General features: G+C 41.0%; 1 protein-coding gene across 1 annotated transcript in view; it reads right to left on the minus strand.

The window, feature by feature from the left end:
* Positions 1-21,687, minus strand: part of trip12 (thyroid hormone receptor interactor 12) — a 192,868-nt gene that overhangs the window by 77,293 nt on the left and 93,888 nt on the right. The window contains exons 17-22 of the mRNA XM_084323030.1: positions 19,869-20,025; positions 16,790-16,943; positions 2,563-2,791; positions 2,120-2,238; positions 1,782-1,989; positions 1,290-1,390 (exon numbers count right to left, since the gene is read on the minus strand). Coding sequence (XP_084179156.1) covers positions 1,290-1,390; positions 1,782-1,989; positions 2,120-2,238; positions 2,563-2,791; positions 16,790-16,943; positions 19,869-20,025 — 968 coding nt within the window. The remainder of the gene's footprint in view (positions 1-1,289; positions 1,391-1,781; positions 1,990-2,119; positions 2,239-2,562; positions 2,792-16,789; positions 16,944-19,868; positions 20,026-21,687) is intronic.

Raw genomic sequence — 21,687 nt, forward strand, 5'->3', positions numbered from 1 at the left:
ATTTAAGCTGAAAGGGAATATAGAATGTATGTTTGTTTTTGTTGTCAATTTGTCAACTGTCTATAGTGGTTGGATGGTGAACGAGAGACTGAAGTGCATATTTAATTTAAAGTGTGTAACTTCAATTAATGACAAATTAATGCTCTCAAGCATTCAGAATTGATCATAAAAGAAATATATACACACATCTACATAAATCAAGCTTTCTACATCTACCTTTTTTGAGTTAGTTAGGATCTAAAATGTTAAGAACACAGATATCAGTATAGCTAAAGTTAAATGTATTGCTAAATCTCACTTCTTCAAATTACGGTACTCCAAATTCGTAGTTATATTAAATCCAATACTCCCCCTTTTCCCAACTTGCTGGACCAATCACTCACGGAATCTCTGATTTCCGTTGAGCCCTCAAGCGATATCTTTTTCTTATGATCTCTTGTTGAATATACATAACCCATCACTGGAGATTATAGGATCGGCATGGTGACAGGGACATAGGGCTGGCTGTGATGGCAATGGGAAGAGGCCCTGGAAGGGATGCATATGGCATCAATTTGTTCCCGACACAGTCTTATTCAATTTAAGGTTCTACATCGCCTGCATTTGAAAAAAGGTCTAAACTCTCTCAAATGTTCCCAGATGTGGATCACACATGTGAGAGATGCAGGCTCTCTCCAGCATCCTTAGCACACTGGCAGTGTCCTAACCTGTCCACTTACTGGAGTTCAATCTTCAAAATACTGTCAGATCATGTCTTTGAAATGAAAATTCAGCCAGATCCTATGATAGCTATTTTTGGCATAAGAGGGGAAAACAATTAGAATCTCTGGAACTAAAAAATAGTTAGCAGAGATGGATCCGTGTCTGCCAAGTTGGACTCAATGGCAGAGGGATGTGATGCAACATGATCTTAAACTTGAAAAAAAACTATTTTAGGCACCTCAAATCATTCGTTTGTTCTTTTAATAAACTTGGGAGTGCATTCATGGAATAGATCAGAGCCAAGCTGGACCTAATACCTTCCTAGGTATTACTTCAGATGACATGTGTTCCAAGGTTTTATGTTTGTAGATATGTTAGTAAGTAGCCTGCCACATACCACAGGGAAATTGAGCCTCAGGCCATTTATTGGAGAAGCTGCCAGTTTTTTGTAAGTTTATATTTTTCTTTTATTTATTTATTAACTTTTCTTTTTGTAAGTATTGTTCTATGGCTGTTATGCGTTTATGTTGTATTAAGGGACAAATTAAACTATGTTTTAAAAAATAATCAGTATTGCTGAGACTTACCCTGATTGTCTACTTTGTCGTCATCCCTGGGAGGAGAGTACTTGGGCCGTCTGGGTCCTCTCTTGGGCAGCCGTTTCCTCTTCAGGACGTCACTTAAACGCCTTGAGAAGGAGAGGACATTCAAGTCAGAATGTGTATTAAGTTTCTCCCATCCTTTGTCAGAATATACTTAGCTATTTGAAAAGGGCTCTTCTCTTGATCCTCCAATGACAACTCTTGCATCGCTTGGACAAAGAAGCATTGTGATTGGAGGATCAAGAAAAGAGGGCAGGGTTTGAGATAGGTCAATTTGCTGGTTGAATGATCATTTTGTGAATATTGATCCCCTTTTCTCATGTGTACTTAATGTTAATACTTACAACATACAGTAAGCCGGCTATACGGCATAGACTCTTAAACATTTTAAAATTATGAATCAAACAGATTTTGTCTCGCCACAGGTCCCAAGATTATGAAAACATGAAGTTGAAATGACGTCAGGAGATCACCCACCCCTGAGTGCTGAGGTCCAGTGAGTCGTCCATGCTGTGCTGGAAGCTGGACGAGCCCAGGTCAGGAGTGGCGTTAGACACTGCTGTAGTGGTGGCAGTGCTGATAGTTGTGGTACACAAACTGGCAGTGCCACTGGTGCAGGCCTTGGGGGGACTGGTGACCAAGAAGGTCTCCGACTCAGACAGGTTCTTCACCTGGTGCATCACGCCTGGGGAGCAGAGAGGAGGCATTACAACTTATAAAATATATATACCTATACACATTTATAATAATTTTTTTTTTTTTTTTTTTTTTTTAAGCTCAGACCAAGCCTACATGACACTGGCAGTGTTCCTCACCTTCTCTTCTGAAATAGACACTGAAGACGCCAGGCAGCTTCTGCATTAGGATCTCAGCCATCTGCAGAGAACCCACTACAATCTTCAGGTCTTGGCTGGACAGCATGGAGGCAATGTGACTGTAAAGGGACACATGGGAACTAATATGAACATTAGTGAGCTTTATATTTACATTTACATTTCAAATAAACATATGACATTAAACAAGCCAAATCTTCACTTTAAACAGCTGCTTTAGGGTGTTCACCTGACAGCCAATAAAATTTCTTAGCGGCTTCAGTAGTTTGTAAATAGTTAAACAAAACAACAAAAACAGATTAAGAACAAGCAGTCTACCAGCCTGTAGTAAACTTATGTTAAAGTAATAGATTTACCACCCAAAGCAAACATGTACTAGCACTGCAGTTGACTGGGGGCTAGTGTTAATTTGGGGCCCGTCTCACCTGGACACAGCGTGGTTCCTCAGCACGTCCTTCAGCAGCTCTGCATCGGCAAAGAAGATGATCCTGAGGATGGCTCTAAGGCACTTATGTCTGACGGCAGGGCCAGCCGAGGAGCTGTACACCTCGTACAGGACCCCAAACAGGGTCTTGATGAAGCACTTGGCCAGCTCAGGGTCCTCCTTCATCAGCTGGGCCCGCGCATCCTCCCGCCGTACCTCCTGGTGACCCCCTGGTGTACAGACGCACACAGGGACGAAGAAGAAGGACGGAAGGAATCACACAGGCTGCATAATGTGGCACAAATGAACCCCCAGAAAAACATTTCAGGTGGGGACTGGCTGGGTCCAAAGTAGGGCTGGGCGATATATCGAGTATACTCGATGTATTGCGGCTTGTTCTACATGAGATGTAGTAAATCACTATATCGTGAACATCGAGTATATGTTGTCACGTTGCGGCTGAGATGAGACTTGCTTTAGCGCAGAGCTTTCCTCTCATTTCATTATAGACGCAGACCAGAGCGGACCTTTAATGACATGCAATTTAATTGACGCGAGCAATGGGCTAACGTTAGCTGCTAACTAAGTTATCCCACATAACTAGGCTAAGCTAACTAGCGTTAGCTGCTAACCCTGAAAAAACGCTCAAAGCGGACTCTGCGACACTAGTTCCATTCGTGAGGAAAGGGGGTGGGGTAATATTGATGAGGCTTGACAACAGAAGTTCAAACATAACTTCATATTTATTAGTTATTCATTTCTTTATATCGGGCATCCAGTTCGCATCACCGTGTGTTCAACTTCCTGTGTTGACATTCGAGTGTGACATCACCTACGGCAGCTTAGACGCTCAAAACGCAAACCTACAAAACCCGGGGGGCTGGCTCTCTCGCGTTCTCGCTCTGGCTACATTCAATGATTTAAAGTGGCCAAACGTTACAGTATAAATACTAACTGGATAGTTGATGATAAACATTTAATTTCATTATCTGAAATATTCTAAAATCATTAAGTCTGCTATAAGCCATTATCCCTTTGTGTGTGATTATTTTCTCACAGTGTGTATACGGTAATTCCTCTAATAGTAACCTGTATTCTATTAAAATCCGGGTCTCTATTAATATCCGGGTGCGCTGTTGAGTTAAGTAATTATAAGCCGGCCTCCTAATACAAACCGGGTTACTAATATACGCGTGAGCAAACCTCCTTACTTCCCGTATGGAACACGGGTCGCGTGCAGCACGTAACACAACAACGTCGGGACCTGCCTGGTGCTGGCTAACTAACGTGGCTAACGTAACGTTATGTATCTACAGTACTCTGAGCTGCTAACTGGCTAACGTTATGCATCTACAGTACTCGGAGCTGCTAACTGGCTAACGTTATGTATCTACAGTACTCGGAGCTGCTAACTGGCTAACGTTGTGTATCTACAGTACCCGGAGCTGCTAACTGGCTAACGTTATGTATCTACAGTACTCGGAGCTGCTAACTGGCTAACGTTATGCTACCTACAGTACACGGAGCTGCTAACTGGCTAACGTTATGTATCTACAGTACCCGGAGCTGCTAACTGGCTAACGTTATGTATCTACAGTACCCGGAGCTGCTAACTGGCTAACGTTATGTATCTACAGTACTCGGAGCTGCTAACTGGCTAACGTTATGCTACCTACAGTACCCGGAGCTGCTAACTGGCTAACGTTATGCTACCTACAGTACCCGGAGCTGCTAACTGGCTAACGTTATGTATGTACAGTACCCGATGCTGCTAACTGGCTAACGTTATGCTACCTACAGTACCCGGAGCTGCTAACTGGCTAACGTTATGTATCTACAGTACTCGGAGCTGCTAACTGGCTAACGTTATGCTACCTACAGTACTCGGAGCTGCTAACTGGCTAACGTTATGTATCTACAGTACTCGGAGCTGCTAACTGGCTAACGTTATATATCTACAGTACTCGGAGCTGCTAACTGGCTAACGTTATGTATCTACAGTACTCGGAGCTGCTAAGGTAAAGTTACTTGATTTCACTTTAAAAACTTTGAAATGACCAGTGACCACCTGTAATTGCACTGTTTACTATTTCATACAGTAGGTACTTGGTTTCAAAAAATGAACCCAGTACATTTTACTGGGTTCAAACGGACACAAAATGTTGATTTATTCATTATGATCCGTTTGAAAATTAGAAATATAGGCCTCTCTTATACATGCCTCCTCCTAATAAAAGCCTGGTACCCGCTACAGTTTAAGCAAATACAAGCCGGGGTTACTATTAGAGGAATTACGGTATATATACACACAACACATATATGTGTGTGTGTGTTTGGCTAAAGTGGATAGAAAACACAGTACTGTGCAAAAGTCTTAGGCACCCAAGAGTTTTTATATAAATAGTCTTAGATGTAAATAAAAGATTTTTATTAGTGTGTCAGTATACTCTTAGTACATTATCATTAAATAATTTTTTAAAGCATCTTCATGGTTTAATAATGCAAACATATGTTGCAGGGACTTATTATAATCATCATATTGGCGTGACTGTATGCATCAAACGGTTAAATCAAGCTTTTTTAAGTGCTTTCGAGGGAATGTCAAAATATCGCGATGTATATCGTGACATGGCCAAAAAATATCACGATATCATTTAGAGGCCATATCGCCCAGCCCTAGTCCAAAGTTCAGGCACTAGCACACACTTCTCCACTATGTGCACCTTCAGTTAGGCATGTTGCAATGACCAGTGTTTCCCCTAGGATTTTTTTCAGGGGGGGTGGTAGGCCCCCAAAACTACTAGTGTTTTCGCAGGGCGCGCGTGTCACGGATACATGGTGTCAACAGTGTCGTCATACGCGCGCAGTAAGGCTGTTGTAGTAAGGGCTCTACGCTAACCTTTTTCCCCAAGGAGCACATGTGCTCCTAAATGAAAAAGTTTTAGGAGCACACAAAGAAATGTAGGAGCACACAAAAATATTTAGGAGCACAGTGAAAATATTTCAAGTAAAATTTAATTTTTAATTTTTTTTTAATTAATAAAGAATTTTTTTAATAAATGTATATTTGTACTGTGCGTGCATGTGCAAACGGGAACGGGACACACATCTGTGCAATAGCACATAGCACCAAATTCACTGTGCGTGTGTGTGTGTATCTGCATGTGGAAACGGGAATGGGACAGACATTTTAACTATTAAGTGAATAATGCCTACTGTGGCAAAGTTGTAGCCAACAACTAGGCCTAATAAAAAAGGCAGTGACATTGAACAAAAAGGAGACACTGGCATAACCATAATCAGTAGAGGAGACTGTAAGGTGCCTTTTCGGTATACTACCTTTGCTAAAACTGTGTTCTCTGTTAAAGGTGGTAACTACTGGAATAGCCTACCAGTTGTGATTAGAGAGTGCCCCATATACTCCATGTTCAAGACCCATCTTAAACTGCATCTTAAGGCAAACCAGAACTGTGATAATTTTTTTCTGATTTAGTTTATGTAACTCGTTTCTTGTTTTTATTGTTGTTTTTATCATTGATTGTCACAATGCTTTTACCCTAAGCAGGCTATTTATTTATTGAAAGAGTTTTGCCGTCTCCTGTTTAGGGACTACGGGTGTAAATTAGCTCTTGCTACAACCCTGCATGTTTACATTTTGTATTTTGTACTTGATGTTCATTAACACTTTGTATGCCACTCACAGCTTTTCTCGGGTTTACGCCCTGACCGTTGAATGCCACTCAGAGATCCGCCGCCACTCAGATCTGAAAAAAGCGCCCCCTATCGTCTCCCAGGTGGTAAATCACCCTTTTGGAATGGACTCAATGAAAGTGAATGGGAGAACGGATTTCTGACTCCACATTTTACTTTTCACTGATGATGCAGCCGGGGTTACCAGAGTTCATCCTGGAGCCTCTGAGCCGCGCAGATCATGAGTTCCTACTGTATCACGTTGGATCTATACACTTATCGATTTTTTCGAATGGTGATCAGGAATTGGAATATACCATTTGGATACCATCTGATGTCGGGTAAGGAATCTATGTTATCAGTGTTAGGATAATCAGACTAGTTTTCACAGAGATAAGCTTTTGTGATATGTGCTCTAGCTGTTTTCACTGTAAAAGCCATGAGGAAATGAGAGCAGCTATTATCAGCGCGCGGCTCAAACGTGCGTGCGTGCACATATACTATCGATCATCTAGCGTTTATTTGAAAACGATTCATAAATAGGCAGACAAATATCAACATTCTGGAATATTCGAGTAAAAGGCGATTATCATAGAATGTGTTGTTTTTCACCTGAAAACGGGTGCTTTTCAAAATGCTATCAAACGGAAATGAAGAGATAAAAAATCAATCTGCCTTGACAACATTGACTGGAAAATTATCCTTTGATAAGCGACGGGCAGATTAGACAGTCATAATTTAAAACATAGATTAGGCGATATTAACGTTAACATTGGCGCTGATGGTGGCATTCAAGGGACTAAATGGGAATTAACCTCCGGCGCTCTAAGTGTTAACATGTGCTATCCCTATCAAATAAACGATCAAATCAAACTACTGCTACAAAAGCAGGGCTGTACGCTAAGCTTTTTCACTAGGGGCACACTTGCCCCTAAATGAGAAATTTAGGGGCACAGAATATTTTTAGGGGCACATTTTTAAATAACAATTTTACCATTAGTGCAAAAAAATATGTTCCTCCTGCCTCATTACTGTGGTCCTTTTATTTAACATTTAAGTGCGTTTGTTTTCATGTTTGTATCTTTTATAATGAACCAACTGAGAAAGTGTGTAAATCACTAATAGAACAAAAACAACAAACTGTGTGCGCGCACGCTTGTGTAGTGCTCATTGAATGAGATCACCACAACACACACACACACCATTGCATTAAACCGGAGGACAGAGAGGCTTAGGCTCAGCTTCTTCCCCCAGGCCATCATAGCCTTGAACAATGAACATTGAGTGCCACAGAACACTGAACTATCCACACACAAGCACACATGAGCACACACACGACACGCACGCTGTGCACTAGCAGCCACTTTAACACTTTAACATGAGCAGGCACACACTCATGCCGCACTCACCCACACTTATTGCCAAAAGGAAAGGCCACTTTAAATTAGTATAGCAACAGTAACAGTGTATTGCACTACCAAAGCTACCTAGCATGTCCTATATGCTCTGTAAATAACTATGTACAGATACCGAGATGTCACACCATGTTACCCGTTACCTGTTATTGCACAATGTTGTTTTTATTGGATTCTATTATATGTTGTACCACTGTATTGCACATCGTTGCGGGGCAAGACCACCCTTGTATATATACTTGTATGCCGTGACAAATAAAACTCTTGACTTGACAATAAACTCTGCATACCTTTGTTTCACAATGAAAAGTGCTTTATAAATCAAATTAATTATTATTATTGTAAATAACCCCATGAAAGGTTAATTATTTTTATGGGTAATTACCTGCTTCATATTTGTGATGTTACTGGTTTCAGGGTGTGCCTAAAGTGAACAATGTGTTGGGCCATTTATAGAGATCTATGCCAATTAATGTTTTATGTATATCCGGGATTTTTTTTTTATAAGAATTGCGAGGCCTACTACAGTATTTGTTATGTCAAAATGCTCGCTATCTCCACTGTCTGTGTGTATACTCTGCTTTGGTCAAATCACATTCAGCATGCCCTCAGCATCTGCGGCTCTGCAGATATACCCTACTCCCTCAGCTAGCCCCTTTCGTGACTGCGATACAAGCCAGGGGCTCGAATATGCATCTAATCAATGTTATAAGACATTGATATCAGGAGCTATCTGTAGCTACTGCTAGCCGGCTAGATAACGTTAAAGGGGCTATGCACTGCTATTCCTAGCACTATTTGGGCAACTTGACACAATTCCTGTTAGTCTATTGAAGACATTTGTAAGTTTTTTTTCAAAAAAATTCATTGTTTTATATTTCTAATCAAGTACTCGAAACCATCATTTTTCAGCCTCAAGAAATCAGGCTGTTATGGCCTGGCTCCGCCCATAAGCACTTTGAGTGACAGTCAGACCACAGTCTGCACTGGTGGAGGGAGGGAGGGGGGGGAAGAGAGAGAGAGTTCAGTTCAGTTCAGAGTTTTTATTTGCCACATGGAATAATACAATCATAGTTTCTTCATTAAAAAATCATAGTCATTCCATGGACAAAAGGAGCAGGAAGAAGAATAAATGTTATAGTTATATAGTTACCTGCCCCTTATTCCTAAACTAACATGTATTTTCTTAATGGTCGGCGTATAACCTTATTTACACAAATAATCATTTATACCACGAGAGAGAGAGAGAGAGAGAGAGAGAGAGAGAGAGAGAAGCCCCTCCCTCTCTCTTCCTTTTTTTCTTTCCATCACTCTCCCGTTCGGAGGTGTGTGTCGCGCGGACCTCCGTGCGGCAGGTCCCCCCCCAAGTGCCCCCTCTCTCTCCCTCCCTCCTTCTCTCTTCATTTCTCTCCTTTCTCTCCCACTCGGCTCTCGCTGATGAGACGGGGCAACTTTTTTCTTTTCTTTCTTTCAATCTCCCGTGTGGCGCGCGGCCGGCAGGTACCCCCCCCCCCCCCCCCCCAAGTGCCCTCTCTCTCTCCCTCCCTCTCTCTTCCTTTCTCTCGGCTCCCTCTCGGCTCTCTCTTCCTCTCGGCCCCACTCGCTGTCTAGTCTAGGTAGAATGGGGGCGGGCATTAGCTCCAACCACAGAGCCAATCGCATCACTGTGCGCCTAATGACGTGACTCAGGACTTCAAATCAAAATGACCCGATTTACTAGAGCACGAGAGGGGCTGGGCTGAATCGGAGCAATCCGCCAATATGGTATTTAGACCCTAAAACACATTGATACGAACTATTACTATAATACAATGCTAGAGACTGAAAAATGACATTTATAATGCATGGGACCTTTAAGACAACGGCTCATTGAACTATATAGTTTAATGGGACATTTCGTTTTGAACAGTGAGCTAACGTGAGCTAACGGAGGTATCATGCACTACTACTAGACTATTGCTGGAGCATTTGTTGATATCAGGAGCTATCAGTAGCTAGCCGGCTAGATACTGTTAGACAATGCCTCATGTATTAAACTAAAAGTGAATAGTTGACTGGGTCATTCTGTTTAAACAGTAACGATAGCTAGGTAGCTAACGTTAGCTCCTGGTCGCATGTACCAGACCATAGCAGACTGCCGGAGGCAATAGGAGCCTCGTTTACACCGGTGCGGGAGGGGCAGTGGAAGAGGAGGAGGGGCCGTGCGCTGCTGCAACTCTGTGTGCTTGAGAGAGAAGTCAGCGACAGCGAGCGAGATCTCCGCTAAGAATTGGATCATGTTTTTCGATCGGTTTTATATAATTTAGGAGTGAAATCACTACTCGCAAGGTTGCCCCCAAATATTATTTACCACTCGCACGGGCAAATTAAGGGGCAATTTGCGATCATCTCGTCGCAGTGTAAAGCCCTGTACAAAAGTAACAGTCACTTAAGTTTAGCCCCTTTTATGCATACAATGCCTATGTTTTGGCTAGTGTTGCTCTTCTAGAAAAATAATCCTTTCAGGGTTGCCTATTGAAATACTGTACACCTCGAGGCTCCAGTACAGAAACATTGTTTATGAGTTTGCGTGTCAGGTAGACCATTGATTGAAAGTCGATTCTGCCAATTACATCACACCGCTTGCACCCACCTACCTCTGCTGTTGATAACGCTAGCCAAGTTAGCACACACACATATACACACACGCACAGTGGGCCAGTGACTTTGGTGTAGGGGTGTAACAATGCATCGCAATGCATCGATCCCTAAGGGGAAAATTCAACTGCATCGATTTGAAAATGTTAGAATCGATTATCGCAATTTTAATGTGTACACAGTGTTACATTACTATCATGTCCGTTACAGCCAACACAACGACATACGCTACTGCATCAACGTTATGATTAACAAAGCAAGGCATTCGTTTTGTTGCATTAACACTTTAAGGACCAGCCACGAGTTTATACATGTTACGGTGCCATGCGTTGTGGACCAGAGCCACGAGTTAACTCGTGGCGAGTTGTTATTGTTTTATTCAATATTAATAATGCTATTAACGTCCCCGATCGACTTGCAGGACCTACCCGCATATTTGATTTTTGAAACATGCAATACCGGCCAGATCCGCTTAGGGGCGCCATCGCTCCCACTGCAGTATCATTGAGGGCGATTGAAAAAAAAATGTTTACTGTCTGAGCGTTTCATATGAGCCTCGATCCCAGCCGAACATACTCCATCTTTGATCCCGTTACCAAACACAGATTTCAGCCTGGAATAATGGGATTTATGATTAGCCAATGGACATATCGATCTACCAGATTCCGATGACTAATGACGAAATGCTGCCGGCGATCACATGGCCTGACGGTAGGATACTATTCACCCAAATTACAGCTGGATTGGACATTGTTTTAAAACGCAACGTGAGCTACTTGAACGCACACTGTATTGCTAATCAATAATAGTAATCGGCGTCCCCCGCCACCCCCATTTCATCCATAGATGCTCTGTAATAGTCCGGATGCTACGCAGTTTGTTTTATTTCATTCGTATATATACAGTAGAAATGGCGTTTGATATAATGTGACTAGCCTTTAGCCTATTATCTAGCTCCCCAGAAAAGGACGAGGCGAAAACCGCGATAAACCTTATATTCACGGCGCTATAAAATGACAACCAACCGATGGATTTTTATTTTCTTTAAGCCATTATGAAGGCACGGTTTATGCACTCAAGTGACAATGAGAACTGACAGATAGCAATACTATAAAGTATATATATAGCTGTTCGAAAGTACAGGTTTGTTGACAAAGCGTTGTCCTCGAGCCATATATTACACTGCAAGCCGTGGTCGTCAATGTGTTAACGTTATATTACTATTGCTATCGATAAATCTAGGTGTTCTAAAATCTATTGCTATTGGTAAGACTAGAATAAGTTACATTAATTTAACACTTTCAGTGCAAGCAGGGGGCGCACGATTTAGTGCTTGAATGCCCATCATCCACTTCAATGTTAGCGTTAATAACGCCTAATCTATGTTTTAAATTATGGCTATGTGTCTAATCTGCCCGTCACTTATCAATGACTCATTTTCCAGTCAACATTGTCGAAGCGGATTGTTTTTTTATCGGTTCATTACCGTTTTATAGCATTTTGAAAAGCCCTCGTTTTCAAGGAAAAATAAAAAGATTCCATAATAAACGCCCTGTACTGGAATATTCTAGAATACACAAAAACGTTGTAATTTTTCGGTCTATTTATGAATAGTTTTCAAATAAACGCTAGATTATCGATAGTATATGTGTACGTATGCACGCTGGGGCCGCAAGCTGAAAATCAATTACCTCATTTCCTCATCACACACACAGGGCGAACGCTGAGAGCTCAGCGAATACAACTCTGATTATCCCAAGACTTGTAAAATAGATTCCTTACCTCAGATCAGATGTTCTCCAAAAAGACCATTCCAATTCCTGATCGCCATTCCAAAAAGGTATCGCTTTTATTGAACCAACGCTGGGTGCTCGAAACACATATTCCACGCTGTTCTGAGGGACCAGAATGACTGCAATCGGCTCGGGTTGCATGCCTGACAAGTAAAATGTGGATTCCGGATTTCTCTTTTCTCATCCATTTTCATTGAGTCCATTCCAAAAGGGTGCATTACCATCGGGGAGACGATAGGGGGCGCTTTTTTCCACATCTGAGCTCTTGATGGGGCTGGTTTCCCAACGAGAGACTCGGTTGATGAAATATGAATTCAGATCGCTAATAAAAAAAGAACATACTAATTGTCATTGGCATTCAGGGGCGGGCTGATAACACGCGTTATGTCATGGTGGGCTCTCAAAGTGTTAATGTTACTGTCTCGGACATTCTCGCATAGCGCAATGGCGGACTTTCAGGAAGTAAAAAAGCAAATGAGAGCTTCCGATTGGTCGTTTCTAGGGGTGCACCGATGTATCGGTCGGGTATCGGTATCGGCCGATAAGTGCCTTGTTGACTCAGGGTATCTGCAGGTTTAGCACAGTCAGATTTAAGGCTTTTTAAGACTTTTTAATGCCACTCAGAATTAAATTTAATACCAATTTCACAATAACAAAATGGCTAAAATCATGCAACGACCCCCATTAGTTTAAGTTTAGGGACACATTGGTCCAAAGATGTTTATTAAAAAATAACTTGGAAACTTACAAATCTTGAACTTAAAGGAGTAACTGGATTGGATGAATTTCAACAAAGGGGTGACCAAACATAAATAGCAAATATAGCTATACAAAATATACCAGGGGCCAAGCAGCAAGTGCAACAGCCACATTTCCGACTCAGAATACATACTACCATAGGACTTATACCTGTAAGAACACATGATTATCACCATAGGACTGATACCTGTCAGAACACATAACTATTACCACCCTCCCCAGGGTATCAAAAAAGTCAACCAACAAACAAGATTCTTGTGCCGGATCTCCTCTCTGGTAAACAAGAATACCCTGAAGACTCTAACAGGAGCACTCATTCAAGGGTATTACGACTATGCTTGCACCTCATGGTACCAAAGCACCTCAAAGGCCCTAAAAACAAGATTACAAACATCACAAAACAAACTGGTCAGACTACTACGGTAACCTCACTCCTAAAACCCACTTTACCCCTGCCCACATTCAAAACCGCTCTTAAAGAGCACCTACGGGAGGCTGCAATTAGAAACTGGGCACCGTAAATGTCCAAACCCCCCCCCCCCCCCCCCTCCTAATGTACAGTCTCCTCCCCATCATATGTATATATTTTCTGTTAGGATCTCTGGGTAACAGTACTGTATATTTGCATATCGTATATGTCACAAATGTAACAGTACAGTACTATATACCTGTATGTCATGCATGTCCTTATGCCATAAATGTCATGATGTCATGTATGTTGTGTATGTCATAAATGTCACTATGAATTGAAAATGGGGGACCCTGATGTAAACAAGACGAAAGTCTTTCTCTGGTCTGCATCCCCTTAACAATTGTGTGTATTGAGCCGTACTGTATTGTACCCATTCTGCAATCTGTTAATAAAGTTTTTCATTTATTCATCCAGTTGTTTTGTTTTTGTGGTTTGGTTGAATGAATGAATGAAAACTTTGTTTAACAGATAGGGACATACAGGTATATAGTACTGTAACGTTACATTTGTGACATATACGATATGCAAATATACAGTACTGTTACCCATAGATCCTAACATACATATGATGGGAGGATACTGTACATTAGGAGGGGCGGGTGGGAGGAAAAAATACAGTGGGTGAAGCTCTCATCGAACATAAACACAAACGTGTCCTTGTTTACATCCGTGAATAGATTATTTTCAAGTTAAGACCTCAGCTTCAAGCGTTGGCGTGGAGCCGCATGTTATCCAGACTTCTGTTGGTGCAGATGTTATAGTCCTACCTGAGATGGCGGGGCCGAAAAGAAATGCGAAATAGTAGTTTGCAGGCGCCGTTTTTGCAGAGGTACGCTTAGCGCTCAGCATGTGCGACTCGACTGCTCTTTTTCTTTTTTTTTGCAGCGGGCCTCGTAATGGTCTTTGACTGGGACCAACCATGGCGCAAACAGTGGATTGTCGAGCCAGTTCTCGTTAAATTGGCACTTTCCCATATTAACGAGTGCAAATGCTAAACTAAACGTAACGTTAGCGTTATTGCTTCGCCTTGCTAACGTTAGCTAGACTCCATTGCTGAAATGGTTCCCGGCCAACATAAGGACCTGTGTTGGTTCCGCCCCATTCCGGTCTGCGTGATGCTACAATGCGGTCAATAAAAACTCCCGACTATCTCCCGTTAACCGTTCTTCCCCAGATTTCATAATAAAACATGACTTTCTATGGCATTTTTAAGACCTCTGCAAATGGATTTAAGACATTTTAAGACAAACTAAGGCCTTAATTATTGATAAACAAATTTAAGACTTTTTAAGGATCCGCGGACACCCTGTGACTGCAATCGGCCTATAAGCTCGAATGTGCCAATGGCAGTAGCCGATAAATATCCATCAATTTGTGTAGCGTCAAGACAAAAGAAAGTTCACTCGCCGTCCCCAGTCCCCCCCCCCCACACACACACAAGCTACTGCATCAAAGTTACTACTTATTATTAACAAGGCATTCGTTTTGTGGCATTAACGTTATATACCGTAGTTAGTGTTACACGTTCAATAACATCAGCATATTATTTACCCGAACGTAGCAAGCGTTCATACTAGCTCAGTTCCTTCCGTTGCTCACAGAGCCCCGAGTTTTATCCATTCTGCAATCTGTTAATAACGTTTTCAATCAGACACATGTATAGAAAGGCTTTGTTTTATTATAACATTAGTTGCAATAAAATCATTATGCCTCATTTAAGTCATCCTGCGGAGCTAAAAGCTAAACGTCGGCCGCGCCGTGTTGTTCTAGAAAACCTCTAGTCAAAATCAATGGCGGACAAAAGCAGAAGTAAAAAATGTATACGCGCTTGCCGATTGGTGGTAACAGCAGAGGCGGGTGCAAGCGGTGTGTGACGTAATTGGCAGAATCGACTGTCAATCAAAATGTCATTGGTTGAGACAATAGTATCTAGCTGCAGCCCAGCAGGTAGACCATGCTGGGAGAACTAGTATCTAGCTGCAGCCCTGCAGAACATACTGGGAGAGAGATAGTGCTATTTCTTGATGTTTCCTTTTTTTAAGTAAGTAAAGAGGCCTATGTTCATATCGGTGAGCACAATTTGTAAGACAAATATACAGTAGTTTCATAAAAAAATATATATATTACAAAAAAAAAAATATTTAAAAAAATATAAAAAAATAATTTTTTTGCCACAAATATCGGTATCGGCCGATTGTGTTAGTTGAACAATCGGTATCGGTGGCAAATTTTCATATCGGTGCATCCCTAGTCATTTCCTTTCTTTCCCTTGAAACCAGTCACATCACTCTACTGTGATTGGACCGTTGGCTTGAGTGCAATGTGGGACTTATAGTTTTTGAACGATTAGCAGCGGAGGAAAGGACTGAGGTTGTAATCTTCACTCGCACACTGCGAGTAATTGATTTTTCCGGTTCGCGCACACATTCTTAGGGGCAAATGAGAGTAAAATGGTCACACTGTAGAGCCCTGCATCTGTGCATTCTCTACACTGAGCTGAAATGAAACGATTGCACATAAATTAGGTAAATAAATATTAACAAGGTGATTGATTGAAAATGTTATCAACAGATCGCAGAATGGGTACAATACAGTACGGCTCAATACACACAATTGTTAAGGGGATGCAAACCAGAGAAAGACTTTCGTCTCGTTTACATCAGGGTCCCCCATTTTCATTTCATAATGAATTGTAAGTAAGGGTGCAATTAGCACCGTGCAATCCATTCTTTGTGGATCTAGCCATGAGACTTGTTACGCGCGATGCTAGTCAGTCTGAGTTGTCTCGGAATGGATTTGGTAGCTTTTTTCTGCGTCGCCGTAGACCGTGCCACCGTTTTAATGTCTTAGTGAAGATTGATTTATATGAAAACCGATTTATGTATAATTTAGCTAGCTCGCCAACGTTGGTGATTAAAGCAAACTTAAAAAAAAAATATATATATATATATATATATATATATATATAAAAGAAAATATATTATCATAATTTTTTCGAGAGGGGCGGGGCGTCCCGTTGGCAGGGGAAACACTGGACAAACAATGTGGTGGTGCTTTGCAATGAACAAGTTAAATGTCAACAACAGATTTCTCAAGAGTTTTCTACATATACAGTATACAGTTCGATAGCCTGTTCCCTAGTACCGGCATGCGCCTCGTTATCAAAACCCTTGTCTAATCACCACCTTATCTTAATAAACTCAATGAGTCAGCCTTTACCTAGAAAGGTTCAGCGTTTCATCAGAAAGAAACCCAACTACGCGACACAACTAAGAACATTATAATCGAATGACATTGCATGCATTACCTTCCAATATGGCAATAAGCACATCTCAATCGCAATCCTTAGATATCTGATCACAATGACCTATTATTTGGCAACCAAGATGGCAGTGTTGAAGTAATGCAATACTACCAGTAGGAACTGAGCTAATATGTTAACAGGTAGAGTGACAGCCTCACCTGGATTGGGGTTGGCTAGAGGATTAGGTTTCCTCTGGATACCTCGTGCCGTGCCTGTGTCCTCGTTGATCTGCTGCATAGAGTTGAAGTCGATGGTGTAGACTCGACCCAAGGTGGATAAGCTGATCTCGTCCTCTCCATTCTGGTGGGCCGTCTGCAGGGGCACACCATCACAGACCACCACCATATTATATCAGTGTCACACACAGATTAGACACACTCTCGACTATAACCTGTAGGATTCTCCCCCAAATGGTGCAAAGGTCATGGTACACAGAAAGGGCTGAGGTGACGTAAAAGGAACTTTGTAAAAAAACATTTCCTTTACATTTGCCTTACGTTTATTTTCTGCGAAGCAGCCATTTTATGATGCAAAGCTGCATCCATCACTTGTGTGATACTGTATGTTAACACATTGTGTGCCGGCCGAATATGACGAATCATCGCTTGTATGCCAGCACTTTAATCAATGGGAGGACGAGCACATTTGCGAGCGATTAAACTATATCTTAAATTATGGCTATGGGTCTAATACACCCGTCGCTTATCAATGACTTGCTTGCAGTCAACATGTACGAAACAGATTGTTTTTTCATCAGTACATTTCCGTTTTATACCGTTTTGAATAAGAGTATAGTTTGAGATTTCTAGAAAGAAAAAAAGATTCCGGAGTAATAGCCATTTACTGGAATACACAAAACACGTCGTCATTTTCCGGCTGATTTATGAATTGTTTTCAAATAAACGCTAGATTATCGAGAGTATTTGTGTTCTTATGCACGATACAAAAGCGGGCTGAAAAATAATTTATTCGTGCAACGCTCAGCGCCTAACGCCACACACACGTTGTGAACGCTGTGAAAAAAAACTCTGATTAACCCAAAACTGGTAACATACAGTCCTTACCTCAGATCAGATGTTCTGCAAAAAGATTAATCCAATTCCTGATCGCCATTCCAAATATCGATGGCGTTTATTGATCCAACGTTATACTCAGAAACACATAATCCACGCTGCTTCCAGTCCCCTCAATGAATGCAATAGTATCAGGTTGCATGCCCCAGAAGTAAAATGTGGACCGGAGTTTTTTTTTTCCCGATGGACTTTTTCACCCAATCCAATCCAATGATGTGCATTACCATCCGGGAGACGATAGGGGGCAGTATTTGCCCTTTTCGAGCTCAGAGCCATTCCCAATGATAACGTCAGGCTGGATGGACAACAAATGTATCGATATCGCTAATAAAAGAAATAACGATTAAATAACGAGAAAACTCATCATTAGCACACAACGCATGGCGAGTTAGGACGAGAAATCTCGTCGTTGGCACTCAAAAGTGTTAAGAATTGAGCGACTGGAAACATCCCAAATATTCTATTGACGCGTTTCTATAAAAATTATCTAAGCTCTCAAATACAGTACAGTCTCAACAACAAAAGATGTTCCTTCAGTCACTGCTGCCTTTCAAACACAAGGACATGTCATACAATGTTGACCCTTTATTTTGTGTTTTTATCGTATTTTTATATGCCTGTCAATTTCAACTGCAGTGTAAATTAGGAAAACCTCAACTGCTTTCTTCAAAGATAAATAAAGGCTTGAATGAACATGCATAAAGTGTAATGATGGGTGACGATGTTTATATAAAAAAAAAAAAAAAAAAAGAGAGGAAGGTTGGGAGAAGACATGGGGGAAAGACATGCAGCAAAGGTCGCCGGGTCCGGGAGTCGATCCCGGGACGTCCACGTTGCACTGCAGCGCAGCTACGTGGTGCGCCACCATGGCGCCCCAGGGTGACAATGTTTTAATACAAAATATAAAAAATTAATAAAAAGTTAAAAAAAAATGTAGGGCTGGGACTTTATAGCATTAATTTCGATTAATTAACTACAGAAAGAATTAAAAGTAGGGATGTCCGATATTATCGGCCGATATTGGCATTCAAATGTGATATCGGAAAATATCGGTATCGGTTTAATTTTTTTTTTTACATTTCTATAAACTTTATTTACCCAGGCAAGCAAGTAAGAATAAATTCTGATTTTATTTATTGTCAAAAGTATGCATAATGGTGTGTTAATTCCACAACAAGAGATATGTAATGTTAATTACCTGAAATTATTCCATTTTGGGGGAGGGGGGGGGGGGGGACCCTGCATATATCGGTATCGGTTGATAACGGTATCGGAAATTAAGAGTTGGACAATATCGGTAAAAAAGCCAATATCGAGCATCCCTAATTAAAAGTAAAAAAAAGTTATGCATTTAATCGCATGATGATTTTTCTTTATTGTGTAAGAATGTTACCTTTCAAAGGAGACCAGACTGATGCATGTGCTATACCGGTAAGTATAATAAATCGCAAATAACTTTTTTTCTTAGTCTGGTTTGTTCATAAAAAATAAATATATAAGAGAAATTGAGATCAATCACAAGTCTTTTCCCCCCCCCAATGGTCAACTGTTCTGGAATGTACTGCGTTTTACTTTTCCCTGGAAGGTTCTTGAGTTTACATAAGGTCCTTTGCGCTATATATATATATAATTCCTAAAATTGCTGCACTTTGTTAAAAATTGCATTGATCCGTTTGTCTGTGACGTAGCTAATACATGATTTTGCTGTTTAAACGTATGTATATTCATTGATTCACTCGTATACCAAAATTCATTTGAATAGAAAATGTTTGCTTTTCGCATTAAATATTGATGTGATTAATTTAGATTAATTAACTATAAAGTCTTGAATTAATTCGATAAAAAAAAATGTATCGAGTCCCACCACTCTTTTTTATTCAAGCTGTTTTTCATTTTATGTTACAAGAGAAATGGGTAAGAAAGTGGGGATTGCATCTTTGTTTTTTTTTCATCTTGCATTAACAAATGGTTAATTAATGGTTATTGCCGTTGGCTGGCTACATACAAATATATATATTCATAGTATTGACGTGTTTTGCGAAACAATATAGCGCATTGCCACAGTTCATTGGCCACAGTTGTCATTTAATGATGATCACTTGCTATTCTATTCCAACCACATGTTTTGCAACCAAGATGTCTGCAATCAAAACAACATGAATACCTCAATAATGCGGCTGTCGATGCGGTTGTAAGGGTGCCACAGACCCCGGTCATCCCTCCACTGCCAGATGGCTCCCTCTGTGGTCTGGGCACTGCCCTTCTTCAGCATCACATCCACAGCAAAGATGCCTTCTCTGGGCAGACAGGGCATCAGCTCACTGTGGGGACAACGGTGGTCATAATCTCACATTGTCAGACCTACCTCCATACATTCTGGGGTGTTTGTATTTCTCAAACCAAAACGCAATAGTCTAGGATGGCGCTACACCCAAAATGCACCTTGCAACAATATTGCTGGGGAGAAATGTTTCTTTGTCAGTTTTCCATCATGTGTAGCTAGTTTGAAGACTTGTTTGTTGATTCTATGGACGGGGAGTTTGAAATAAAAAAAGGTAGTGGGAAAAGGAGAATTCCAACTGAAATAGTGGCACAGTGGGAGGCTTATACGCACGGTCAACATCCTGTGGGTCAGACAGTGGTCATGTTTAGGGATAGAATACTGTCATGCTAACAGTCCTGTCACAGAGTTAAGTTTCCATCTGATGGTCTGGTATAAGGATACAAACTTACCAGTATTAACTCAGTAAATACAACAGGGCACTGACAATTAGGACCAGAGGTTCAATTAATACCACATAGGCTCTCGGCACAGTATCTAAAACATTTTTCATACTAGGACAGTTGTTTACCAACAGTGATTTACGAGGGGAACTATATTTTGTCATTGTTAAAAGGAGCTATAGATAATATTCAGCCACTAGATGTCACACTAGAGTACGAGCATGTCATTTATCCAATGCATTGGAAGTAGGGTGGGGATAAATGCATGCAACATGTGAACAACATTCATTTAGGATCTCCAAATATTTTTTAATGATACATTCATTAATCAATATACATTTTTTGGGGGGTGTAGATGTACCTGGTCTTGGCTCATCTACCCAGCAGCAACATCACACGATAGATGTGAAAATCGTGTTTATACCTCACAGGTCAAACAAACCTCAATGTTATTGCCATAAAATAGAATGTATATCGTTTCTTTGCGTGCTGTGAACGTCTAGGAGAAATCTGCACCGCAATCCGGTAAAAAATGGCAGAGCTATGGACATTATACAGTATATTTCATTCACGGTATTTGCTGCCCTGTAACGGGCGCCTGGTAATACTAAATCCAGATTTAACTCAGCCATTGGAAAGAGGAGATTTTGGCCGATCCATAGATGTATGACATGTCCTTAATAAGGTAATTTATAGGCCCGATATTCTATATTCATATTTCAAATTGCATGTGTGCGGATGGCAAAATTCTGTACTGCATCTACAAAAAACCCTGTAAATCCTTTGTTCATTTGCTTAGATTTTTAGTACACTTGATCTCAAGAAGGTGCTGAGCTCCGTGGCTTTTTCACAAATTGTGACATTTGGTCAATGTTCGCATGGTGTTATTCACTGTCAAAGGTTACAATTTACTCAAGCATAGCATAGTAACAGACACAATATTTCTGGCATTGGGAATACATTGCCCAAGGTCCATAGATGGCCCTCCAATACAGTGGAGCAATCTTCCATTTACTTGGGTATGTACTTTTAGGCAAATAAAAAAAAATTGCTTGGGCTTAAGAGGTTAAAGATAAAAGTCCCATTAGGAAACTGTTGGTGCAGGTGGTTCTTAGTCATTGAGGGGGTCAAACTAGGGCATAACCTCTTAACACATTGGGCGCCGTGGATTGTACACATCATTGGGTCCAGTCTGCCACCGCTGTAAGCCTATGGAGATGTTTACCTTCTTTGCAGGGCTATAACTTTTTAAATATTAT

Source organism: Notolepis coatsorum (genome assembly GCF_963971535.1).
Source record: "Notolepis coatsorum genome assembly, chromosome: 1".
Lineage (NCBI taxonomy): Eukaryota > Metazoa > Chordata > Actinopteri > Aulopiformes > Paralepididae > Notolepis > Notolepis coatsorum.